General features: G+C 40.6%; 2 protein-coding genes across 4 annotated transcripts in view; one reads left to right on the plus strand and one right to left on the minus strand.

Moving 5' to 3' along the window:
* Positions 1-27,162, minus strand: part of SOAT1 (sterol O-acyltransferase 1) — a 79,240-nt gene extending 52,078 nt beyond the window's left edge. The window contains exons 1-3 of one of the 3 annotated variants that reach the window (XM_053909215.1): positions 26,989-27,162; positions 23,781-23,873; positions 12,421-12,546 (exon numbers count right to left, since the gene is read on the minus strand). In XM_053909215.1, the coding sequence (XP_053765190.1) occupies positions 12,421-12,538 (118 nt within the window). In that variant the 5' untranslated portion in view covers positions 12,539-12,546; positions 23,781-23,873; positions 26,989-27,162. The remainder of the gene's footprint in view (positions 1-12,420; positions 12,547-23,780; positions 23,874-26,988) is intronic. The other 2 variants (XM_019426459.2, XM_053909216.1) reach the window with 2 other exon arrangements.
* Positions 432-2,421, plus strand: LOC109253473 (heat shock cognate 71 kDa protein-like). The gene is given in 2 exon segments (XM_053909214.1): positions 432-1,027; positions 1,030-2,421. Coding segments are annotated over 2 exon segments (1,911 nt in total). The 5' UTR covers positions 432-507; the 3' UTR covers position 2,421.
* Positions 27,163-27,998: the final 836 nt, after the last annotated feature.

Here is a 27,998-nt window from a genome sequence, read left to right on the forward strand (position 1 = left end):
AAACCTAAAGAGTAATTATTGCAAAAAATTTCTTCTGTTTTCCTTTTTCATCATCTTGGAAAATCCCTAAGCATGACAAGAAATCTTAAAGCAATAAAAGAATATTTGATAATATAAAAACTAAGTATGGCAAGGCACACCATAAGCAAAGTCAAAAAACAAACAGCTAGTTTACAAAATATTCACAGTGGGGCACCTGGGTGGCTCAGTCAGTTGAGCATCTGATTTCAGCTCATGATCTCACAGTACATGAGTTTGAGCCCCACATCAGGCTCTGTGCTGACAGCTCAGAGCCTGGAGTCTGCTTCAGATTCTGCGTCTCCCTCTTTCTCTGCCCCTCCTCCTCTCACGTGTGCGCTCTCTCAAAAATGAACAAACATTAAAATTTTTTTTTTTTTAATATTCACACTGCATTCAAAGGATCAATTTCCACTCATTGAACGTGGCATTAGCTCTCCAGGTAGCTGTCTTCTTTACAAGCCAGGCCGGGCCCACATTGAAGCAACTATGTCTAAGGGACCTGCAGTTGGCATTGATCTTGGCACCACCTACTCCTGTGTGGGTGTCTTCCAGCACAGGAAAGTGGAAATAATTGCCAACAATCAGGGAAACCAAACCACCCCAAGTTATGTCACCTTTACTGACACGGAACGATTGATTGGTGATGCTGCAATGAACCCCACCAACACAGTTTTTGATGCCAAACACCTGACTGGACGTAGATTTGATGATGCTGCTGTCCAATCTGATATGAAGCATTGGCCCTTCATGGCGGTGAATGATGCTGGCAGGCCCAAGGTCCAAGTAGAATACAAGGGAGAGACCAAAAGTTTCTATCCAGAGGAGGTGTCTTCTATGGTTTTGACAAAGATGAAGGAAATCGCAGAGGCTTACCTTGGGAGGACTGTTACCAATGCTGTAGTCACAGTACCTGCCTATTTTAACGATTCTCAGTGTCAGGCTACCAAAGATGCTGGAACTACTGCTGGTCTTAATGTACTTTGAATCATCACTGAGCCCACTGCTGCTACTTTGCTTATGGCTTAGACAAAAAGGTTGGAGCCGAAAGGAATGTGCTGATCTTTGACTTGGGAGGTGGCACTTCTGATGTGTCAATCCTCACTACCGAAGATGGGATCTTTGAGGTCAAATCTACTGCTAAAGACACCTACTTAGGTGGAGAAAACTTTGACACCTGAATGGTAAACCATTTTATTGCAGCATTCAAGCGCAAACCTAAGAAGGACCTCAGCGAGAACCACAGGGCGGTCTGTCACCTCCATACTGCTTGGGAGCGCAACAAGCGCACGCCTCCTTCAAGCACCCAGGCCAGTATTGAGATTGATTCTCTATATGAAGGAATCGACTTCTATACCTCTATTACTCATGCCCGGTTTGAAGAATTAAATGCTGAACTGTTCCGTGGCACCCTGGACCCTGTAGAGAAAGCCCTTCGGGATGCCAAGCTAGACAAGTCTCAGGTCCACACTATTGTCTTGGTGGGTAGTTCTACACATATCCCCAAGGTTCAGAAACTTCTACAAGACATTTCCAGTGGGAAGGAACTGAATAAGAGCATCAACCCTGATGAGGCTGTCACTTATGGTGCAGCTGTCCAGGCAGCCATCCTTTCTGGAGACAAATATGAAAATGTTCAAGGTTTGCTGCTGTTGGATGTCACTCGTCTTTCTCTTGGCATTGAAACCGCTGGTGGAGTCACGCCTGCTCTCATCAAGAGCACTACTACCATTCCTACCAAACAGACCCAAACCTTCACTACCTACTCTGACAACCAGCCTGGTGTGCTCACTTGGGTTTATGAAGGTGAGCATGCCATGACCAAGAATAACAACCTACTTGGCAAGTTTGAACTCACAGGCATATGTCCTGCCCCCCATGGCGTTCCTCAGATTGAGGTCACCTTTGATATTGATACTAATGGCATTCTCAATGTCTGCGCTGTGGATAAGAGTACAGAAAAAGAGATCAAGATCACCATCACCAACGACAAAGGTCGCCTGAGCAAGGAAGACATTGAGCGCACGGTCCAGGAAGCTGAGAAGTACAAAGCTGAGGATGAGAAGTGGCAAGACAAGGTGTCCTCCAAGAATTCCCTTGAATCTTACGCATTCAACATGAAAGCAACTGCTGAAGATGAAAAGCTTCAGGGTAAAATCAACAACGAGGACAAACAGAAGATTCTGGACAAATGTAATGAAATCATCAACTGGCTGGATAAGAACCAGACCGCAGAAAAAGAAGAATTTGAACATCAGCAGAAAGAGCTGGAGAAGGTCTGCCATCCCATCATTACAAAGCTGTACCAGAGTGCAGGAGGCACGCCTGAAGGCTTCCCTGGCGGTGGAGCTCCTCCCTCTGGTGGTGCCTCCTCTGGGCCCACCACTGAAGAGGTTGATTAAGCCAACCCGAGAATAGGTCTAGCACTGTTCCACACAAAACATCTGAAGGACCCGAATCGGTAGCAAATTCCATGGCAGTTTTAAAGTTGAGCTGCTGCAGTTAATCAACTGAGGATTCTCGATACTTGAATATAGAATATGTGCACAAGGAAAGGAAATACAACACTGCACTTTATAAGCGCTGTATTGTTAAGTGGAAAACGCAATGTCTTAAATAAAACTGTGTTTAAAATTGGCACCAAAAAAAAAAAAAAAAAAGATTTCCTTAATACAGAAAGAATTCTTTAAAAGAAGAAAAATATAGCCACTAGGTAGGCAACAACAAATGGGCAGAGAATATGAATAGGGTTTTTAAGGAAAAAATAAAAAGTCAACAAATGTATGAAAAAAGCTCCCTACCTCACTTATAATTTATGAGAACAAATTCACGCTTATCCCATTTTTCACCCATCAAACTAGCAAAATTTATTTTTTTAAAATATAAGTTATTGTCAAATTGGTTTCCATACAGCACCCAGTGAACATCCCAACAAGCAAACTAGCAAAATTTAAAAGATTGGTAAGACATACTGGTAACTGTATGGGGAAACAACGTATGTGGGAGTGTAAACTGATGTAACATTTTTAAAAGAAAACTCAGTAATATCTGAATTTTGAATAAAAAACTCTTTGATCTAGTAATTTCACCTTTAAATATCCTATAAGCATACTAGCACAAGTAAGCAATGACACTGTTTTAAGAATGCTCTCTGCAGCACTGTTTACAATACTGAAATGCTGGATACAACTTAAATGCCAGTCAATAAAGGGTAAGTTAAATAAATTACCAAGCATTTGTACAACAGAAACACTCACATAAATACTTTTAGAAGTATTTATTACACTTAAATAAAAGTATTACATATTCTGAATAAAAAAACATCTAATATTTACTAACTTTAGAAAAGGCAAATTACAGGAGAGATCCCAAATGTGATCCTACGTGTAGGGAAACGAAAATGATTACCTAGGGGAAAGAGAGTTATTACTTTATAACCATCTCCAGTGTTTGATTTTTTCCCATGAGAACACACTATAAATTTAAATATTTATAAGCATATTCCAGCAATTTGTTTTTTAATGAAACCAGACTATCTTGTACTTAAATTTTTTTTAATGTTTATTTATTTTTGAAAGAGCACCTGAACAGGGGAGGGACAGAGAGAGAAGGAAACACAGAATCCAAATCAGGCTCCAGGCTCTGAGCTGTCAGCACAGAGCCTGACGGAGGGCTTGAACTCATGAACCAGGAGATCATGACTTGAGCTGAAGTCGGACACTTAACCGACTGAGCCACCCAGGTGCCCCTAGACTATCTTATATTTCTAATGAAAGACTAATAGCCCCAAATTATTTAGCATGAGAACAGAAGATTGAGATTTTCAAGGTGTATTATGGGTGATCTACAAAAGCAATAAATGGACATACCAATCACAACTGGTCTATAATTTTTTTAAAGCTATAAACGGGTTTCTTTTTTTTTTTTTTTTAATGTTTATTTATTTTTGAGATACAGCGAACAGGGGAGGGGCAGAGAGAGGGAGACAGAGGATCTGAAGCCAGTTCCATGCTGACAGCAGTGAGCCCAATGCCAGGCTCAACCTCACAAACCATCAGATCATGACCTGAACTAAAATCAGACGTTTATTTTTATTTTTATTTTTTTATTCATAATTCACTTTTTTAAATTTTTTTTCAATATATGAAATGTATCGTCAAATTGGTTTCCATACAACACCCAGTGCTCATCCCAAAAGGTGCCCTCCTCAATACCCATCACCCACCCTCCCCTCCCTTCCACCCCCCATCAACCCTCAGCTTGTTCTCAGTTTTTAAGAGTCTCTTATGCTTTGGCTCTAAGTGTGGAGGAACCTCCACACTGTTTTCCAGAGTGGCTGCACCAGTTTGCATTCCCACCAACAGTGCAAGAGGGTTCCCGTTTCTCCACATCCTCTCCAGCATCTATAGTCTCCTGATTTGTTCATTTTGGCCACTCTGACTGGCTAGAGGTGATATCTGAGTGTAGTTTTGTAAAATCAGACGTTTAACCAACTGAGCCACCTGGCGCCTCTATAGTTATAAACAGGCTTCTATTCTATAATCAAAATAACCTAAAAACTGATTATTCAGCTAGAGTTAACTTTGGTTTATTTTTCTTTTATCACCACACCTGTTATCAATTGTGTGGGTGGACTGCCACACCCAGTAAGAGAATTAGCCTGTTTATCATTAAATTTTCACAACTCCATATGACCTTATTTTAAAATCAGTAGATACTTTCTGGTAAAAAAAAAAAAAAAAAATACAAGATTTCATCCAGATTACAATTCTCAGTTTATATATTACATCACGGGGAATTACCAAGTTTCCTTAGTATCTGGGACCGAAGAGTCCACAGCATCAATGAGAAGATAAAATACCTTAACAAACCTAGTACTATTTGCTCTCCTTGGTTTTGCAGTAAGGGGAAATCTAAGTACTGACAGGCTAGAAATCATCCACATAGGTAGTCAGTCAATGACTACACAGCAAGACTTCAAGCCACATTTTCTTACTTCCTCCTGCCTTTCCATTTGGCTTCCTATCCATGAAAACAAACCACAAATCCATCTATACTACCTCCCCACCTTGCCCGACCAATCCAAACACCAGGCACCTAACACTGTACGGTCTTCAACCCCATGCCTTTGCAAACTCACACCTTTCTTCTGGCTTGAAAGCCCTCCTCCAGTCTCTTCTTCAAAGACCAAACTCAAATTCTACTTCTGTGAGACACTTCCCTCCATTCTAAACCAAGCCTCGTCCCCAACTCCGTCAGTCTCCTACACCACTTAGTTACTACTAATTTACTTAATTATTATTTACAACACAGGACTGTTCTCTGTTTTAGTATCTTATTCACCCAAACTCCCCTAATTAGCAAACCTGGTATAATGCCTTATTTATAGATCAAAGGTACTTTGAAATCAAAACTAACATTTGATTAACCTGTTGACTAAAAGGCAGTAAACCAGACTTTAATCTGAGATGTATGTTACATAGGAGGGCATAATCAAATGACTGCTGGGGCCACTGGCTGGCTCAGTGGGAAGAGCATGCGACTCTTGATCTCGGGGCTATGAGTTCAAGCCCCATGTTGGATTAGAGGCTACTAAAAATTTTAATTAAAAAAATAAAAATAAATAAATAACTGCTAAGAGCAATTCTTATTCTAAGAACCTAGAATTTCAAGACTGAAACTTTTAATAATATTATTAAAACAATCTATACACCAGAATGTTCTTCATAGAACAAAGATTTGAAAACGCAAGCTCTTCCCACAAACTTTTCAACTTTACACATCTCTAGCAACCACAGCCTAAAAAACCTGTTGATTGTAGGGGCACCTGGGTGGCTCAGTCGGTTAAGCGTCCGACTTTGGCTCAGGTCATGATCTCTCAGCCTGTGAGTTCAAGCCCCCGTGTCGGGTTCTGTGCTGACAGTTCAGAGGCTGGAGCCCGCTTCAGATTCTGTGTCTCCTTCTCTCTCTGCCCCTCCCCCTCTCACACTCTGTCTCTCTCTCTCTCTCTCTCCTTCAAAACTAAACATTAAAAAAAATTAACAAAACTGTTGACTGTATATTTTCCCCATCAGTACACTGTTACAATTTGCAATTCTATTCCAGTTTCAGGGTGGGCAACATATAGAGGTAGAACCAGGAAGACTACCTCATTAGAAGCAAAAGACAATTATTGACCGCCTTTTCTTTCAAAATAGTCAAGTTATACTTCATATTCTGTTATTTAAAAATTTATGTACTATCATACCTAGGCAAAACTGTAATTCAAATGATGTTTAGCAATTCTTCTCAAACACAAATTTGCCTCAAATACATTATAATTCAGAAAAGAATAATCATTAACAATATTTTGTTTGCCCTCTTAGAATCTGAAACCTTTTCAGGACTATGTTTAGCATGATTTTCTTTTTTTAAGTTAAAAAGCTGTCAGAGAAAGTCTCAGCTAGTATTTACCATTTCTTTTGCCTAATCTTCATGTAATGAATTAAGGCTTTCAAACTTACTCCTTTGACCTTAAAAGCTATTTAAAAAAGTACTAATTAAGATTCAATAAACTTATTGCTGATGGCAATTGTTATGTCTCATCAAAGCATTTTTCAAGTGGAATTTTTCATCTCTCAAAATCCATATAATTTATTCCAAAGTTCGTATCATCTATGACTGAAAAAAGTTGCTAACAGGCACTCACAGATTGCTACTAGGAGTACATTATTTTCAGGGAACAATTTTGCAATACCTACCACACGAACCTCAGAAAAATGTATTCCTTTGACCTGAAACAATTTCTAGGAACGCACCCAAGGAAAAATCGCACACACTTGAGCTTTTGCTTATCTGCACTTTCTAAAGTAAACATGTTTTGCTTTTATCTTAACAGCAACAACAAAATGTGCTCTCAACCTACTCAGTTGATCAAAACTCTGTGTGGACTGGCCAGTTTTATGATTAGATACATCTACTGGACAAAGGGGAATGATTACAGAATAACAATATTTAAAACTTTTTTTCATATATTTTTGCCAAAGGATTCTCAAAACTTGTTACGACAGGCATGCTCTCCAATGTTCAGACATATATCAAAAATACTGAAACTGAGAACTAAAATATATCCACTGAGCTCTTATTTGTAAAACACTTAAAACAGTGCCTGGCACGTGATGAAACCAATGTCAGTGGCTCGTAGTAGATTAATTAGTTATAAAAGGGAACAAAACAGCAAAATCAAAGGTAGTGAAGAATAAGCACTATCTGTAAATTAGAAGAAAGGTAGAGAACTTCCTCAACCTGATTTCAAGAAGCCCACAGCTATCATAATTAATGGAAAGACTGAAAGCTTACTCCCTAACATCAGAACGAGGACAAGTTTGTTCACTCTTGCCAATTCTTTTTATTCACTACTGTACTGGAGTTCTAGCAAGTACAATTAGGCAACAAAATGAAAAGGTATGCAGACTGGAAATAAAGAAGTAAAACTAACTCTTGGCAGATAGCATCATCTTGTACATTCAAAAATACTACAAAAACCACGCAGGCAAAAACTATTAGAGCCAATAAAGGAATTCAGCAAGGCTGCAGGATGCAGCATCAATATACAAAACCAGCTACATTTGTCTACAGCAGCAACACTCAGAAAATGAATTCCATTTACTTCCAGAAAACAAAAACAAAAACAACTCCATTTACAACAGCATCAAAAAGAACAATATACTTAGGAATAAACGTAACAAAAAAGTGCAAAACTTCTACTCTGAAAAATATAAAACACTGTTGAAAGAAATTAAAGACAATCTAAATAAACGAAAAGACATCTAGTAGTCAAATTCACAAAAACAGAAAAGAGAGAATGGTGGCAGGAACTGAGGGAAATGAGGAGTTCTTTAATGGATATAGTTTCAGTTTTACAAGATGAAGAACTTTTGGAGATCTGTTGCACAACAATGTGAATATACTGAATGCTACCAAACTATGCACTTAAAAATGATTAAAATGATAAATATTGTTAGATATATTCTTACCACAATTAGAAATTTAAAATGTAATAAATAATTCTTTTTTGTTAATTTGTTTTAATGTTTGTTTATTTTTGAGACAGAGAGAGACAGAACACGAACAGGGGAGGGTCAGAGATAGGGAGACACAGAATCCAACGCAGGCTCCAGGCTCTGAGCTGTCAGCACAGAGCCTGACGTGGGGCTTAAACTCTCAGACCGTGAGATCATGACCTGAGCTGAAGTCAGCCGCTCAACTGACTGAGCCACCCAAGTGCCCCTAGAACCCAGAATTTTAAACCTTAATGAACTGACAATAGAGAATACTGAAAACATATAGAAATTAGAGTCATTTAAAAGCTTTTTACAAATTGGGACATAAAGAGAAAATTTTATCTGGTGACAGAATGTTGCAATAAAAGTGATTTTTCTGTCTCTAAGACAGACAACATGCATTATCCGAAATTCTGAAATCACAGAAGGGGAACGTTTCTACTCCACGTTGGCTCATCCCTGTGTACAAATTTCACATTTTATATCACACTAAAACTAGCCATGTGTAATAGAGATATTTCATAAATGGCTAATTAAGAGCCTAACAATCAATAAATGTCATTATGCAAACTTAAGCAGCAACATTTATATTCCTGGTGAGATCCACTTGCTGTATTTACAATTAAATTTAAGGAGGAAAAGCAAAAGAACGTTCTTTTATGAAAGAAGTCTCACGATGCCCAAGACAACTGTCTCAGAAAGTTCCATCCCTATCTGTTAACCAAACAAGGCTCAAATTTCATATCCTTATTGAAGTCAAACCCATACAAACGTCACTGTGAAACTAAATACGCTGATGCAAAAGATGACATCAGCTGGAGTTGTGTTTACAGGTCTATCCATCTAAAGCATAAGCCTTGACCTTAACAACAAGCCCAGCATCATACTCTTTGTATTTGTGTGTTAAGCAAACTTGGATAGAAGAAGTAAAAGAGCTCCCTAATCTCTCTCTCCCCCAAGCGTTATAGCCCTGTGCTGAATCAGGTTAGGTACTCTGCTAGTTACTCTATGCTCATTACATCTGTTAAGAGTAATGAGTAGCACTTATTTGCAGTAATCTAATTATGCAACTGGGGGAGGAGTTCTCATTCACTTAATGTGGAGCTCCATGAGGGCAAACACATGTACTGATCACTGCTGCAGGCCCAGCACCTCACCAGGCACCACTAATTACTGATGGGTTGGGGGCTGAAGGAATGAATAAATGGATGAATGGTGTCTAAAACACGGTAGATGCCCAAAAAATGTTCACTGAAGTAATTAACAAGGGCTTATTTTCTAATTTTTTGTTCCCAGATATAGAAAACTCCATGTAATATAAATCCTAAATTAGACACACCAAACTCCACTTGTATCAATAAGGCTCACCTGTATGACATATGAAGCAATTTGCACACCAGCGTCACCAGTACAGGTGGCTGTGACTGGCACTTAAATCAAGCGTTCCTTTCTACTCTCTTTATCAATTTATTTTTCACTTGTGTACCTTCACACTGCCTACCAGCACACCCACTTATAAAGAGAGCTAAAAAGACCGCAATCCCAGGGTGCCCAGGGGGCTCAGTAGGAACAGCATGTGACTCTTGATCTCAAGGTTGTGGGTTCAAGCCCTGTGTTGGGTGTAGAGGTTACTAAAAATGGTAAAAACTTAAAGACGGGGGGGGGGCGGCAATCCCTATTCTAAAACGCTGAATTTGTTCTTATTTCATTAAATCACCTCAAAAAAATTAAAAGCCTGTCTCAAAGCTGCTGTAGCTCTTGATCTCCAGATCAGGTTTGCTTCTTTTTCTTTAGAGCAGCGACTAATGAACCCACTGCCATGGGCAAAGAGAAGACCCTCATCAAGATCATCGGCATGGGCCATGTGGACTCCAGCAAGCCCACCAATGCCACGCATCTCATCTACAAGCGGGGGCGGGGGGCACTAACAGGAGAACCATCAAGAAGTGGAGGCAGCAGATAAGCAAGGGCTCCTTCAAATATGCCCAGGTGCTACACAAGCCTAAGGTGGAGGGAGAGTATGGCATCACCACTCCCATCCCTATGGAAGTCTGATACATCACCATCATCAATGTCCCAGGCCATAGGGACTTCATCAAGAATGTGATCACTGGACATCTGAAGCCAATGCGCCGTGTTCATCATGGCAGTGTCCTGCAGGAGTTTGAAGTGGGCATCTCCAAGAAGGGCAGACCTTCGAGCTCATGCTGTGGCCTACATGCTGGGCCTGAAGCAGCCCGTGGCTCGGGATGGCCACTAATAAGAGGGACTCCACGAGGCCTACCTATAGCACTGTGCGCTTCCAGGTCACTTTAGAAGTGAGCACCTACCTCAAGAAGATCAGCTACAATCCGGCCGCATGGCTTTTGTGCCCATCTCGGGCTGGCACAGCGACAACATGCCCTGGCTGGAAGGTCAGTAGGACAGATGAGAACACCACCCGGTGACAGCTAGAAGTCTCCGGATTCTACCCTCCCACCCACTAACCCAGTCAATAAGTCCTAAGGCTGCCTCTGCGAGACATGTACAAGATTAGAGGCACTGCAGGCACCTGGGGGGCTCAGTCAGTTAAGGGTCTGACTCTTCATTTCAGCTCAGGTAATGATCTCACGGTTCATGGGTTCAAGTCCCACATCAGGCTCCACACTGACAGCATGGAGCCTGCTTGGGATTCTCTCTCCCTCTCTCTGCCTCTCCCTAACTGGCTCATGTGTACTCTCTCATATTAAATAAATAAACTTAAAAAAAAAAAAAAAAAAAGAAAGAAAGAAAAAGATCAGGCATTGTGCCAAGGGGCCAGTGGAGACTGGCTTCCTGAAATCTGGGACAGTGGTCACCCTCGTCTCCACCAACCCTCACCAGAGGTCTGTGGAGAAGCACCACGAGGCCTGTCTAAGGCCCTGCCTGGTGACAACGTGGGTTTCAACATGAAGAATGTGTCTGTGAAAGACATTCCTCATAGAAAAGTAGGTGGAGACAGCAGGAACGACTCCCCCCATGGAAGGTGGCAATGTTGTGGCACAGGTGATTGTCTTAAACCACCCTAGGCAGATCCCTGCTGGCCAAACCCCGGTGCTGGACAGCCATACAGCTCACATCTCCTGAACTGAGGGAAAAGACTGACCAACACTTGGGCAAGAAGACAGAAGACAACTGAAAGCCCTGAAGTCTGGTGACGCAGCCACTGTGCAAACAGTCCCCAGCAAGGCCTTGAGTGTGGAGACCTTCTCTGAGTACCTGCCACTAGGCCATTAGGGACATGAGACAAATAGTGGCCCTTGAAGTTATCAAGGCAATAGATAAGAAGTCATCCCCTGCCAGCAAGGTCCCGGAATCAATGGTAATGAAGAATGTCCTCTTCAGTGTCCTAAGCAATCTTCACTATAAAAATTACTTAACAAGACTCTTAAAAACTGAGAACTGAGGGTTGATGGGGGGTGGGAGGGAGGGGAGGGTGGGTGATGGGTATTGAGGAGGGCACCTTTTGGGATGAGCACTGGGTGTTGTATGGAAACCAATTTGACAATAAACTTCATATATTGAAAAAAAAAAAACAGTGTATAAAGGACTGATACGACTCAACATCCAAAAAACAAATAATCTGATTGAAAAATGGGCAGAAGACCTGAATAGACATTAATCCAAAGAGGACATACAAATGGCCAACAAACATATGAAAAAATGGTCACAATCAATAATCATCAGGAAAATGCAAATCCAAATCACAATGAGATATCATCTTATACCTATCAGAATGGCTAAAATTAAGCAGATAAGAAATGACAAGTATTGGTAAGGAAGCAAAAAAAAAAAGGAACCCTCATGTGCTGTTGGTGGGAATGTAAATTGGTACAACCACTGGGGAAAACAGTATGGAATTTCCTCAAAACAGTAAAAACAGAACTACCATATGATCCAATAATTCCACTACTAAGTATTTACCCAAAGAAAATAAAAACACCAATTCAAGAAGATATACACACCCCTATGTTTATTGCAGCATTATTTACAATAGCCAAGATATAAAATCAACCTAAGTGTCCATGATGGACAGACAAGAAAGGTGTAATACATATCTATAATGGAATATTATACAGCCATAAAAAGACACACTGTGACAACATGGACGGACCCAGAAGGTATTATGTTAAGTGAAATAAGTCAGACAGAGAAAGACAAATACACATGATGTCACTCGTGTGGAATCCCTAAAAAAATGAATAAACAGCAGAATCAGAAAAAAAATAAAATAAAATAAAAAAATAAAAATTACTTAACAGTCTATGTATTTACTGAGGAAGATTAATAAAACTTAAGTAGCCAGGAAAAAAACAAAACAAAACAAAAGTAAAGACCTTACCATTACTAGATATCCCTAGGGACTCTTCTGAAGGCTTTCTCTCATCTTCCTTTTCTTCAAAATTTTCCCCGGACCTTGACGGCCGTTTTCTGAGAGATGTCGTCTCTTCACCCACCATTGTAATGTCTAGGAAGACATGAAAAGCTTTTGTAGGGGAGGAAAACTTCCTTTCTTCCCTTCCAGGTTTCTGGGGTGGTCTGATAATTAAATTGACATAAGACAGATTAACAGGAAAAAAACAAATTTAAATCTGTATGTACAGGAGCCCATAAAAATTGGGGACAAAAGAAGTGAACAAAGCAGGCAACCCTGTACCTTTTTAGACAAAGAAACAATGTGTGAAGAACTGACAAGACAAAAGGGCTTGGACTTGAGGTAGTAAATTAGTGAAGTAACAAGGTTTGTTAAACAGCCTTCTCAGTTTGATCAAAAAGAAAAAGGAAAGGACCCAAATAAAATCAAGAATGAAAGAGGAGAGATCACAACACAGCAGAAATAAAAACAATAAGAGAATATTATGAGCAATTATATGCCAATAAAATGGGCAATATGGAAGAAATGGACAAATTTCTAGAAACATATACACTACCAAAACTGAAACAGGAAGAAATAGAAAATTTGAACAGACCCATAACCAGTAAGGAAATTGAGTTAGTAATCAAAAATCTCCCAAAAAACAAGAGTCTAGGACCAGGTGGCTTTCCAGGGGAATTCTACCAAACATTTAAGGAAGAGTTAACATCTATTCTCTTGAAACTGTTCCAAAAAATAGAAAAGGAAGGAAAACTTCCAAACTCTTTCTATGAAGCCAGCATTACCTTCATTCCAAAACGAGACAGAGACCCCACTAAAAAGGAGAACTATAGACCAATTTCCATGATGAACGTGGATGCAAAAATCCTCAACAAGATATTAGCCAACCAGCTCCAACAATTATTCACCACGACCAAGTGGGATTTATACCTGGGATGCAGGGATGGTTCAGTATCTGCAAAACAACGTGATTCATCACATCAATTAAACAAAGGACAAGAACCATATGATCCTCTCAATAGATGCAGAGAAAGCATGTGACAAAATACAGCATCCTTTCTTGATAAAACCCCTCAAGAAAGTAGGGATAGAAGGATCATACCTCGAGATTACAAAAGCCATATTTGAACGACTCAAAGCTAATATCATCCTCAATGGGGAAAAACTGGGAGCTTTCCCCCTAAGGGGAGGAACAAGACAGGGATGTCTACCCTCACCACTGTTATTCAACATAGTATTGGAAGTCTTAGCCTCTGCAATCAGACAACACAAAGAAATAAAAGGCATCCAAATCGGCCAGGAGGAGGTCAAACTTTCACTCCTCACAGATGACATGATACTCTACGTGGAAAACCCTAAAGATTCCACCAAAAATTTGCTAGAATTGATTCATGAATTCAGCAAAGTTGCAGGATATAAAATCAACGCACAGAAATCGGTTGCATTCCTATACACCAATAATGAAGCAACAACAGAAAGAGAAATCAAGAAATCGATCCCATTTACAGTTGCACCAAAAACCATAAAATACCTAGGAATAAATAGAACCAACGAGGTGAAAAATCTATACATTGAAAACTATAGAAAGCTGATGAAAGAAATTGAAGACACAAAAAAATGGAAAAAGATTCCATGCTCCAGGATAGAAAGAACAAATATTGTTAAAATGTCAATATTACCCAAAGCAATCTACATATTCAATGCAATCCCTATCAAAATAACACCAGCATTCTTCACAGAACTAGAACAAACAATCCTAAAATTTGTATAGAACCAGAAAAGACCCCGAATAGCCAAAGCAATCTTGAATAAGAAAACCAAAGCAGGTGGCATCACAATCCCAGACTTCAAGCTATACTACAAAGCTATAATCAAGACATTATGATACTGGCACAAGAAGAGACACTCAGATCAATGGAACAGAACAGAGAACCCAGAAATGGGCCCACAAACCTATGGCCAACTAATCTTTGACAAAGCAGGAAAGAATATCCAATGGAATAAAGGCAGTCTCTTCAGCAAGTGGTGCTGGGAAAACTGGACAGCAACATGCAGAAGAATGAATCTGGACTACTTTCTTACACCCCACACAAAAATAAACTCAAAATGGATGAAAGACCTAAATGTAAGACAGAAAGCCATCAATATCCTCGAGGAGAAAGCAGGCAAAAACCTCTTTCATCTTGGCCACAGCAACTTCTTACTCAACACGTCTCCAGAGGCAAGGGAAACAAAAGCAAAAATGAACTACTGGGACCTCATCCACATAAAAAGCTTCTGCACAGTGAAGTAAACAATCAGCAACACTAAAAGGCAACCGACAGAATGGGAGAGGATATTTGCAAACAACATATCAGATAAAGGGTTAGTATACAAAATCTATAAAGAACTTACCAAACTCAAAAAACAAATAGTCCAGTGAAGAAATGGGCAAAAGACATGAATAGACACTTCTTCAAAAAAGACATCCAGATGGCCAACCGACACATGAAAAAAATGCTCCACATCACTCATCATCAAGGAAATACAAATCAAAACCACAATGAGATACCACCTCAGAATGGCTAACATTAACAACTCAGGCAACAACACATGTTGGTGAGGATGCAGAGAAAGAGGATCTCTTTTGCATTGTTGGTGGCAATGCAAGCTGGTGCAGCCACTCTGAGAACAGCATGGAGGTTCCTCAAAAAATTAAAAACAGAACTACCCTACGACCAGCAATTGCACTACCAGGTATTTATCCAAGGGATACAGATACGCTGTTTTGAAGGGACACGTGCGCCCCCATGTTTATAGCAACACTATCAACAGTAGCCAAAGTATGGAAAGAGCCCAAATGTCCATCGATGGATGAATGGATAAAGAAGATGTAATATATATATACAACGGTGGATTACTCGGCAATCAAAAAGAATGAAATCTTGCCATTTGCAACTACATGGATGAACTGGAGGGGATTATGCTAAGTGAAATTAGTCAGAGAAAGATAAATATCCTATGACTTCACTCATATGAGGACTTTAAGAGAGAAAGCAGACGAACATAAGGGAAGGGAAACAAAAATAATATAAAAACAGGGAGGGAGACAAAACAGAAGAGACTCATAAATATGGAGAACAGAGGGTTACTGGAGGGGGTGTGGGAGGGGGGATGGGCTAAATGGGTAAGGAGCATTAAGGAATCTACTCCTGAAATCATTGTTGCACTATATGCTAACTAATTTGGATGTAAACTAAAAAAAATAAAATAAAAAAATTAAATTAAATTAAAAAATAAATAAACTTAAAAAAAAAACAGCCTTCTCAGCCCTAAATTCCTTGGTGATAGGGATGCCTTCTACCCTCCTAGTACAGGGAGGATACCTTTCACATGGTATCCTCTGTTTTCAGAGGTCTGTTTTCAGGCAGACAAAAGAGGGTTGGAGTGTCTTCCTTGCACTGGATGTTAAGTAACTTTAATTCAAAATAATCAATATGCCAAAGTGGCACATTCTGGGGTGGCATATTTGCTCCCCTTCACTTTAAAGTATCTGGCTTAAGCAAATGTCACAGTATCACCATATTTAGGAGAGGTAGAAAATGACATTCTCTTCCTTTGGTTTTACCTTCATCATGGGTAAGCATTTTCTGAGTACAACATACTATAAAAATTTTAAAGAAATTAGTCCTTAAAAAAATAATAGGTTTCAAAGGCCCTTATTTAAACAAAGCCCCATTTTTTTTTTTTTTTTTTTTTTTTTTTTGGAGAGCGAGAGCGCGAGCGAGCAGGGGAGGGGCAGAAAGCAAGGGAGACACAGAATCTGAAGCAGGCTCCAGGCTCTGAGCTGTCAGCACAGGGCCTAACTCGGGGCTCGAACCCACAAACCACAAGATCATGACCTAGGCCAAAATCAAGAGATGGATGCTAAACCAGCTGAGCCAGCCAGGTGCCCCACAAAAACCCCATCTGTAAAGAACAATTTAGTTGAACAAGGCAGATGCATATGAAAAATTAAGAATTAAATAACAGAAGGTAAGTACACAGACGCCACAAAGTAGGGTACACTTAACATCAAGGGGCGCCTGGGTGGCTTAGTAGGTTAGGCGTCTGATTCTTGATTTCAGCTCAGGTCACGATCTCATGATTCATGAGATTGAGCCCTACATCAGGCTCTGTGCTGAACAGCGTGTAGCCTGTTTAGGACACTCTCTCTCTCTCTCTCTCTCTCTCTCTCTCAGTCCCTCCCCTGCTCTCTCTTTCTCAAAAATAAATAAACATAAAAAAAAAGTCAAGTCAATGGTAAAAACAATACTTGAAATTCAGAGACAGAAGAGATCATTAAGAGATGCAAAATTTTCACAGAAAAGGTATTTGAACGGAGTCCTAAAGGATGAGAACAGAGCACTCTATGGATGGGAAAGGATTAAAACAAGGTCCTTATAAGATGTGTTAGAGATCATAAATTGATCAGACTACTTTACTAGAGGACAGGAAACAAGCTCTTGTTGAGTATCTAAAAGTTCAAGGACTCTGCTGGGTGCTTTAAGTTTTTTCATCCAATCTTCATAGCTCTGCAAAAAAGATATTATTAATCGCAGTTCACATAAGAAAAAATAAGGCTCAGAGTAATACTGTCAACACCCTCTGTGCATACACCAGAAACATACCTATAGTAGAACGAGTTGAGTTTATTAACAATGTGCACGAAGGGAAACTGTGGGGAATCTCAGAATACCAGAAATGACTTAAGATTTGGGACTTGGCTAGATGATTTTTGGAAAAGTCCAAAGAAGTAGGGGTTGACTCTGGCTTGGGTGCAGTCAGAAAGCAGAACAATGTTATGATCAGTAGATCAACAAATCTTCTCCACAGAGAGGCTAAAGCTATAACCAGTAGAGCAGCAACAATCATTCACATTAGCCTGGAGAGGGGGGTGGTAGAAATTTTATGACTTGGACGATGTTCACATTTTGTCTAGGTTAAGACATGATTATAGCATGTTGTTTCTGTCTTGATCCACCACGATCACAGAGTAGCCTTGTCTGATGCTGACATTCAGTGAAATTGTTTGTGGTCAACAGAAGGACACCAAGAAGACCCAGATGGTAAATGCCAGGCTTGCCCACAACATCGCGGCCTCGTTGACAGTATCAGCACAGCTCTGGGATGCCAAGGCTTTCCTTCTCTTCCCAGTAACTTGCCCAGGACCACACAGGGCCAGATTTTAACCTGGGTCAGATGCAAACCACAAACATCATTAACTATCTGCATGGTTTTTTTAAGTCGGTAACAGAGAAATGTGATGAGGGAAAAGACTAGAAAGGAGAGCTAAACTATAAAGGCCTAAGAAACGAGCACTTATTTTTCAGTTAGGCAGTGGTAAGCCCATTCTAAACACTGAAAAATATGATCAAAGTCAAATTTGAGGCAGATCAACACAGTGCAGGGTTAACTCTAAAGCAGTATTTTACTGTGTTTTCCTTAATGTGAAGCAAAAAGAAAAACAAAGTACTTATTTTTAAAGCCTTATATTTTTAAATTCTAATATTATGGCCTTTCTAAACTTTTATGTTACAATGTCCTTTCCCGTACAAAATGCAGTACATGGAGAGTTTGATTGTTTCCTTAAATATCACTGCTCAGCAACGTAAAAATCTGGCTAATCTAGATCAATTTCTTTCTAATTTTTTCAGAAATCAAATAAATGAAACAAAATTATGGAACAGCAGATGAATACATGAAGTAGAAATTTTAGGAGACCCCTAAGAGCCAATTCAGAGGAACCTAGGAAAGAGGTCAGGGCAACTGATGAATTTAATTAAAAGTGCTTTGTGTTAACAGTGACAGAGGAAGCCAGAAGGGCATCCAACTCTCCAACAGAAAGATCAGAGAAGAACTGACCACTGGGGGAAGCCCTCAGAGTGAGACATCAGGAAGTAGAAAAGAAATCAGTGGGCATTTAGGGGGCTCAGTCAGTTAAACATCCGATTCTTGGCTTCAGTTCAGGTCATCTCATGGTTTCGTGGGTTTGAGCCCCGTATCTGTGATGACAGTGCAGAGTCTGCTCAGGATTCTCCCTCTTTCTCTGCCCTCCCCTGCTCATGCTGTCTCTGTCTCTCTCAAAATAAATAAATAACCTTACAAAAGGGTGGGGGGTGGGGGGCAGGGAGAAAAGAAATCAGGGAAGAAAACAACATAGATAGAAAGATCCAAGGGGCACCTGGGTGGCTCAGTCAGTTAAGGGTCTAATTCTTGGTTTCAGCTCAGGTCATGATCTCATGGTTCGTGAGCTTGAGTCCCACATCAGGCTCTGTACTGACAGTGCGGTGCCTGTTTGGGATTCTCTCTCCCTCTCTCTCTGCCCCTCCTTCACTTGCTCTCTCTTAAAATAAATAAACTTAAAAAAAAATTAAAGAAAATAAACACCTTTATGTATCCTACTCAGCAAGATCTATGACAATTGTTCTTAATCGAGACTAGGGAGGGGTGCCCTAGATTTCTAGGGTATGCAAAAACTTCAATTCTTTCAATAACTGAAATAAATAATTACACATTTTATTACATAAAGCAAGCTGTACAGGATGGCTAAAACAATGCTACTTTGCTTTTGGCCGAGACTATCAATTCACTGAGAAATCAATTCTCAAGCTGATTAAAAGCACTAAATAAGAGGTGAAAAAAATACTAAAACAAGTTGACAAATAAATGCTGCTTAAAAAGCCAAAACAAAAAACAAAAAACTTAAGCCTGGATACCCTACAGAATAATGAAAACATTACTACAAGAGTTCTTGGTAAGGAGACCAGGGGCCAACAACCATTAGGTTGTTCTTCCAGGTTACTAGAGAAGAAAGCTTTACTTCAAAAGCGAAAGCACAGGTACGTACTCTGTACAATTATTCTGCCACAATTTAAATCTTATTAAAATATTAATACTTATTAAAGTATTAAAATAAATACTTATGTTAGAAGTGAGCCCAAGAAGAAAAGTGTTTACATAACAAAATCTTTGTATCCTAATCCACACGAACTTCTTTGGCCTTGATTTCCCCTACTTAGCAGGAAGTGACAACTACGAAGGCACAGGATTTGACATCTGTGCCCCAAGAAGTACTTTACACTCCTGCTCCGTCATATCACGGTATCCTCGCTAAATCCTCCAACCTCTCTGGAACCTGTTTCTTCATCTAGAAAATGAAGATAAATACTACTGCACAGAGCGATAACAAAAGAAGATAATACACACTAAAGTGCCACCATTATTCACAACCACGTTTGAAAAATTAACTAAGTAATCTGATATGCACATATCTACCTCCTGTATGCTAAATGGCAGTCAAACATTAAGCCACATCATCCCTCAAATTCTGGTGTTTGCTTTTATGATGTACCAGATGAGGGTAAACAAAGGGCCATATTTATCTACCTTCTCAAATGCAGCTCAAGTACGTGTGGCTTCTAAGAAAACATTAACAAATCGTATTACTGTCATACATACAGATGTTAGGAAAGATAAATCACTTAAAATGGCTCACCTCAACGTTGATCAAATCCTCAGATCATGTAAATCATAAGATTATGAGGGGATATCTGAATCTCACTCACTCCCCCCATCTCTCCCCACCGCTGATTTTTCCACACTTCTTTAACTTCAACATCCACGTACACAGATCCATCCAATACCCTGGGCCGCCAGCTCCCTGACTTCCTCCCGTCTCCGACAAGCTGTTCTCATGTTCCAGTCATACCTTCCCCTTGACCTCACTGCTAACCAACAACTGTACCATGTCCATAATTCTGATTTCCAGCAGGTGAACTACTGATGTTCCCTCCAATGCCATTCTTCTCACGGCCTTACCTATCTCAGTGAATGGTTAATGGTCTTCCCCATTTTAGTCTTTGCCCAGATTTTAAACAAAGCCTAGGAGCCATCCTCAATTCCTTACTTTCCCTTACCCAATCCAGCCGCAAGGCCATTTCAGGCTGCCCTCAAAATAAATACCCAACTCCGATGTCTTCTCACCACATCCCCCACCTCTACCAGAGTCGAAGTCACTGTCTCATCTCACTGTAGCCTCCTAACTGGTCTTTCTCCGTTTTCTCCTTTCTGGTCTATTTTTTTTTAACATAGTACCCAGATTAATCCTTTTAAGGTTAAGTCAGAGCAAGTCACTCCCCTGATCAAAACCCTTCAAACACTGAATTTTGTTCCAACTCCTCACCATTGTCTGATAACTCTTCCATGATCTGCCACTCACTCCCTGCCCCTCCCCTGCACCCTCAACTTCCCACAACCCTTTCACTTGCTCTGCTCTAGTGACTCTGGCCTTTTGCTGTTCCCGGAATAAGCCACAGCATTCCTACTCACAGGCCTTTGCTATTTCCTTTGCCTGGACTATCTCCCTCAAATACAAGGCTTTCTCCTTCACTTCATTTAAGTTCTCTGCTCAAACATCCCCTCCCTGGGGTCTCCCCTGTCTACCTTAACTAAACACTCTTGCACCGTATTACTCTCTTATCCCTTACCTTCCTTTACTTTCCTTCAGAGCACTTACTGCCCAACGCATTATAGTGTTTATTGTCTATCAACCCACAAGACGACAATCCCCATGAAAAGAATTTTGTCTTGTTCACTATTTTATCCAAGTATCTAGAACCATGCCTGGCACATACACTGCACTTAATACACATTTTTTAAGTGAATAAAGTGTTACCAAGTATTTTCACATGTGTTAACGAAATGAAATAACTGGTGCACCTGGCTGGATCAGTCAGTAGAGCACGTGACTCTTAATGTCAGGGTTGTGAGTTTAAGCCCCACACTGGGCATGGAGCCTACTTAAAAACACACAAAAAAAGTGCTGAATAAATAAATACTACTTAAAAAAATAAAGAGGAAATGAAGGAACTGAAACAAACGTCCACTTCCTATGTCCTTAAGTGATCATTAAACAAACAGCAAGAAAGCTGAAATGGTGTTCACTTTTATCTCTAACTTTACCTATGAACACCAAAAGATAAATATAAAAGTTAATGAGGGCATTTACCTAGCTTGGGATTTAAATTATATATTTATATATAAATATACATAAAAATGGGGCACCTGGGTGGCTCAGTCGGTTAAGCATCCGACTTCGGCTCAGGTCATGATCTCACAGTTTGTGGGTTTGAGCCCCACATCAGGCTCTGTGCTGACAGCTCAGAGCCTGGAGCCTGCTTTGGATTCTGTGTCCCTCTCTCTTTCCGCCCCACCCCTGCTTGTGCTCTGTCTCTCTTTCAAAAACGAATAAACATTTTTAAAAAAATTTTTTAATTAAATAAATAAATAAAAATAAACATACATAAAAATGATCTGTTCTAGAGCTCAGGATTCTTCATCAGCAAGTGCTATTCAGGACCCAATTCTACACTCAGGTTGTCTAAGAAACAATTTGCTGACAAATGCCATGCCCTTTGCTCCACTGGAAAATCTCTTAAACTTGAGATTATCCTCCTGAAGTGATTCAAATAATTAGAAAAATATTATTAATAATGGTTAGTAAGTTTCCTTTAGTGGGTAGTTACTATCTGCTATGCTCCCTGATAAGACTTTTTGTACATTACCTCCTTTAATCCTAACAATAACCCTAGGAAATAGGTAATCCTGGCGGCATCCTCAACCAGAAAAGGGCAGTGACTGCTGGAAGCATAACTATAGATGACAGTAAAGAAAAAAAAAAAAAAAACTTTTAAAAGTTTTTAAGGAATCAACATTAAAAATGAGAGCAAGAACAGGTCTTTCAGTGTAGGATCAAACGGGTTAGGTTACTAATAAGTCCCATAAATCATCACTGTGTCAAAGCAGACCTTCAAGTTCATGCTCTAATGACCCTGGTGCACCTTAAAAAGGCTATGTTAGTTTAAACACAGAAGGCAAGAAGAAAGCTTTTTAATTTGCATTGAAAAAAATGTGTTAAAAAAGATAGAAAAAGGAAAAAAATGTGTTTCTGACACTTGAAAGTATACACCAACTATGTGAAAATTCATGTAGATTAAGTATCTCTTTCTACAGTGATGGTAGATAAATGTGTTGCAATAATACAGAGGTCTACCCCATTACCCTGTGTATGTACACACACACACACACACAGACACACACACACACACACACGAGAAGGTATAACAAACCATTTAGGGAAGTCAAACAAATCCTCACAGAGGAAATGATATTAAAGCCAGAGTTGAAAGAAAAAACAGAAGTTCCAATGTATCAAAACAGGATGGGAAGAAGAGAGCATTCTACGATAAGCATGGACAAGTAGAGACCTTGGTGACAGATTCACTATTTCAAGTATTTTATTGAGGTCTACTGCAGTACCAAGCCCTGGGATACAAAGATGACTCTAACAGCCTGTGCCCTCAAGGACTAAAAATCTAGCGATTTTTAAATTATAACATAATATAATTATAACATAATTATAACACCCAGTGATATTATAGAACAGCAGTAGCTGAGATGCACAGGAAATACAGGCTTGGCGCCCAACAGGACTTAGGGGCCATCAGGAAAGGTCTCCTGAAAAAAGTAAAATCTAGGTTAAATCTTAAAGGAAGAGAAGGATTAATGCTGGAGCATGAAAGGACAAGAACAAAAGGTCAAGGGCCCTTAGGGCTGATTAAAAAGAGTTTCCAACTTACAAAAACAAGGAGCTGCAGGGGTTTTTAAACAACAGGGTGGGGAGGCTGGCAGGCTCAGCGAGAGAAGCATGTCACTCTTGACCTCGGGATTGTGAGTGCAAGCCCCTAGTTGCATGCAGAGATTACTTTTTTAAAAATATTTAAAATATATACATAAAAAAGAAACAGGAAGGTGACTTCATATTTGTCTTTCAGTAAGATAATTCAGACACCAATGTAGAAGATGAGAGACTGACAGAGAGAACAATTAGTACACATACACACAAAAAGATAAAGGCCTGAAATAAGGCTCAAACAGCAGGTAATGATTAAATGAACAAATGATTTCATGAAGAAATTAGAGATAAGGGAGATAAATCTACAAACATTAAGCTGAGGCATTGATGATATCCAGGTGGCTACATCCAGAAGGCATCCAGAAATGTAGATCCAGAGTTTTGTAATTCGGCTAAGGTTATGGGTGTACCATTGAGATATGTGACTACAGAAGAGAAAGGAGAGGGTAAGTTCAGCATGATGTGCCTGTGGGTCAGCCCAGTGACAATGAAAAGCAGGCAGGTGAACATACAAGTCGAGACTGGAGACAGAGATCTGGATTCATCGGTGGCAGCAGCTATGGCCAAAGCACAGGAAGGAAATCACCCAGGGAGAGACCAGAAATCAAGTTACCTAGGAGGAGACACCTAGCAGGCTCAGTCAGAAGAGTGTGCAACTCTTGATCTCCAGGTTGTGGGTTCAAGCTCCACGCTGGGTGCAGAGATTCTAAAAAAAAAAAAAAAAAAAAAAAAAATTAGTAATAAACTTAAAAAAAAATAAGAAATTACCCAGGAAACATCAAAGCTAACATTTACCTAACACTTACTATGGTTCCTTTAATCCTCACAACAATCTATGCAGTAGATACTATTATCCCATTTTACAGGTGATTAAGCCATTTTCCCGGTGATTAAGCCATTTTCCCAATATTATAAGGTACCTAAAGAACAGTGAAAAGGCCTAGGAGAGATTAGAGAACCAGAAGCAAGTAATATTAGAAACCCAGTTAGAAGATTCAAGAAGTAATCTGATCAATATCATGGAAACTTCAAGTAAGACCCAAAAAAAAGAAAAAAAAAAAAGAAGAAGGAAATAAAAAAAGGAGGGTTGGACACAGGAAATTTCACAATTTGGGGACATTAATAGCTACAATTTACTTGTATGGTTCATTTCAAGGACAAAGAAATCTATTGGGTTGGGCTGCAAAATGAGTTGAGGAAGTAAAGGCAGTGATCACAAGACTAGTCTCTCAAGAGGTCTGGCCATAAAGGAACCAGGAACTAATGTTTACTAAGCCAGTAACATTTAGTGCTGGGTAGCAGGGCAGGTGCGATGAACCTCATCTCATCTCATTGAACACTTGCATTTTAAAAGATACAGAAGATTCAGAAACCCTATGAAACTTGTTCAAAGTCACACCACCAGTAAGTGTCAATGGAAACATTTACACTGAGGTGACAAAGAGCTGACCAGATAGCTGTTTCAAAATATCACACAGAGACTAGACACTATTTCTTAAGAATCCAATCTGTGCATTGATTTCATAATGTTCAGTGTCATCATATCTCATTTGCCTTAAGAAAGGAAAACAGAAAAAAAATTGATTTAAGAAACAAACGAACCATGTTGGAAAGAATGTCAACTTTAGCCTGCCTGCAGTGTTCCTATTATACAGCTTTCAGGGGCACCTGGGTGGCTCAGTGGGTTAAGTGTCTGTCTCTTGATTTCTCCTCAGGTCATGATCTCATGGTTCCTGAGGTCGAACCCCCGCATCCAGCTCTGCACTGACAGTACAGAGCCTGCTTGGGATTCTCTCTCCCTCTCTGTCTGTCCCTCCCATGCTCACTCTTTGTCCCTCTTAAAATAAATAAACATTATTTTTTTTAATAAATAAGGCTTTCAAAAGAAGCTATAAATCTATAAAACAAATAGAACGTGACCAACTTTGCTATGTCACTCTCACATTCAATGGAGGAAAAGAGAACAATTGCAGATAAATTTACAATTCAAAACTTAAAGTTTCTCCCCCTTCCCTCCAAGCAAAGGTTTACCCAAGTACAACCTTACAACACTTCTTTTTTTTTTTTTTCATATGCTTTTTTAACATTTTATTTATTTTTGAGACAGGGAGAGACAGAGCGTGAACGGGGGAGGGTCAGAGAGAGAGGGAGACACAGACTGAAACAGGCTCCAGGCTCTGAGCTGTCAGCACAGAGCCCAACGCGGGGCTCGAACTCACAGACCGTGAGATCATGACCTGAGCCGAAGTCGGACGCTTAACCGACTGAGCCACCCAGGCGCCCCCCTTACAACACTTCTATAGCAAAGAACTACGTCATTAAGCCAGTTGGCTACACTAAGGAACCCACATAAATTCTCATTCACACTTGTATGGTCAATATAATCATTTATCCTATGTTGATAAATTTCAGAGGAAAAAAAAGTTAACTGGCCTTTTTAAAAAAAAAAAAACTTTTCCTATTTCCTTCCCTAAGGAAACAAGCACTTTTATGTAGTTAATATTTCCCATTGAAAACTTCCTTCCCCTGTTCTCCAACTCATTTGTTCTTTCATTGTGCCACAGGTGCTAGACCAGACTCTGATAATTCAGACATAAACAAGATACACTAGCCCAGGCTTCATGAAATGTACATGCTAGGAGAGGAAACAATTAAAGTATCTAAGTAACAAACATATTACAACTGATGATTAACTGCTAAGGAAAACAGAGTAGTATGACAGCTTAACAGATATAGGTTTTCTGAAATGACACTTGAGAAATGTGTTGGATTTGGGGAAAGGAGAGAATGGCACATTAGAGGTGAAGAAAACCCCTAAAGACTAGAAGACAGTAAAAAGAAAGAGGCTTTCTTGGAACAAAAATAAAACCCATGTGGCTGGAGCCTAGAGAACCAGGAGGGAAGTGGCCAAAAAGAAATGGAGATGGATGGAAAGAATGGCAGCAGTATTTTGGTCTTTATCCTAAGAGAATGGGAAAGGTTTGAGAGTTCCGATCACGTGATGCACTGGGACAGGTGCATTTTGAAAGAATTACTCTTGACTACATCAGAGCTCCTAACAAATGCCACTCTCAAGCCTAGACAACACACAAATTTCCCTAACAAGTCATTCATGGATATTACACACATGAGGGGGTGGGGGTGGATTCAAGTTGAATTCTATGTCAAAGGGAGGTTCTCTGAAAAAATAGTTTAAACGATGGCAGCGACCTAGAAAGTGACCAATGAACTTAATCTATACATAAATATGAAAAATAGCATTTAGACTTGTTTCTCGGTTACAAATGACTTCTAAATATAACCGAATGGCTGTTAACATTTCAGTGACAGAAAATTACACCTTAATATTTGAAAATAAAATAGGAGCTTGATGAAAGGCTTTGGTGCCCAGATTTCGAATCTTGAAGTGCCCGCCATCTACTTTTATCCTAAATCAATGAAAAGCTAACTTCCTGAGCTCATTTTTGGTTTCGCTTCTTACAGAATAAAATGTCTTCTAATTCATAACTTTCTTTACTACCAGCTCGAGGGATGCCACGGGATCTGGGAGGCACGCAACAAACCTCCGAGGTTCAAAGGGCTGCCAGCCACGCGGGCGCCCACCGTAACTTTCGCGCCCTCCCCACCCTCCCAAACTCGCCACGACTCGCGGCGGCTTCCCCCTCCCTCGGCTCCGGGCCGCCTTCTCCGTCCTCTGGCCCAGGGCAAGGCCAGGCCCGTCCGGCCGAGGTGCAGCCGCCACCTCTTTCCCCTTCCTCTCCGGCTGACGCGGGTGGACCCGGGCGGGAAGTGAGGAGGGGATGGGGAAGCATCTGCATTACCTGGGGCCGGAGCCCGACAGCGGGCGAGAACGCCAAAGCCGGGAAGCCCTCGCAGCGAGGCTGGCGGGAAGGTGGGCTACGGGCAGCTCTCCCGGGGTCCAAGACCGGCAGCGCAATCAGCCCCGCCGCAAGCGAAGATAAAGCTCCTCACTCCCCGGCCCCTCCGCCCCCAGCCTAGCGGCCCGCTACGCAGCGTCACGCGCACGGCCCGCGCCGGCTCGGGAGCTCATTGGCGGCACGGGCCGCCGTCAGGCTCCTCCCACCGCCCACGGCCGCCCCGCCCCTTCCCGGGCCCCCGGGCGCCCACCTAGCCCGGGCTCGCCCGAAAGCAGCTAAGCGCGAGCCGCTCGTGTACCCGCTACGGCAGCTTGCTTTGCGTTTTGCTCCAGCGAACCGAGATAACTTCCTACAACTCCGAAACGGCACCCGGCGTGGTAGCTCGGGACCGGGGAGTCTAGTTGCCTCCTCCAGAGACTCGCAGAAGCCGTCTCTAGAACTGTGGATCTTTGCAGTTTGAGTCGACCCTCTCTCTAGGAGCAAATTAGAAGCACGAGCCAGAAGCGTTTACCATGGGATACTTTAATGCTTTGTAAACTATACTAGATAAGGAGACAGTGAGATATGTGAAATGATGGGACAATTAAGAAATTTAAAAGGGAACTTCAGGGGCACCTGGATGGCTTAGTTAAGCGTCAGACTTCGGATCAGGTCATGATCTCACGGTTGGTGGGTTTGTGACAGAGGCACCTGGGTGGCTTAGTCAGTTACGTGTCACACCAGATCAGGTTATGATCTCACGGTTGGTGGGTGCGTGGGTTCGAGCTCCGTGTTGGGCTCTGTGCTAACAGCTCAGAGACTGGAACCTGCTTTGGATTCTGTGTCTCCCTCTCTCTACCCCTTCCCTGCTCACACTGTGTCTCTCTCGGAAACAAACATTAAAAAAATTTTTTTAAAGGGAACTGCATAATCAAAAGAAAGCTAATGGTGCAGAGAGATTTAGGATGTAGATT

This window comes from Panthera pardus, unplaced genomic scaffold (genome assembly GCF_024362965.1).
Source record: "Panthera pardus isolate Hobbes unplaced genomic scaffold, ASM2436296v1 HiC_scaffold_21, whole genome shotgun sequence".
NCBI classification, from domain to species: domain Eukaryota; kingdom Metazoa; phylum Chordata; class Mammalia; order Carnivora; family Felidae; genus Panthera; species Panthera pardus.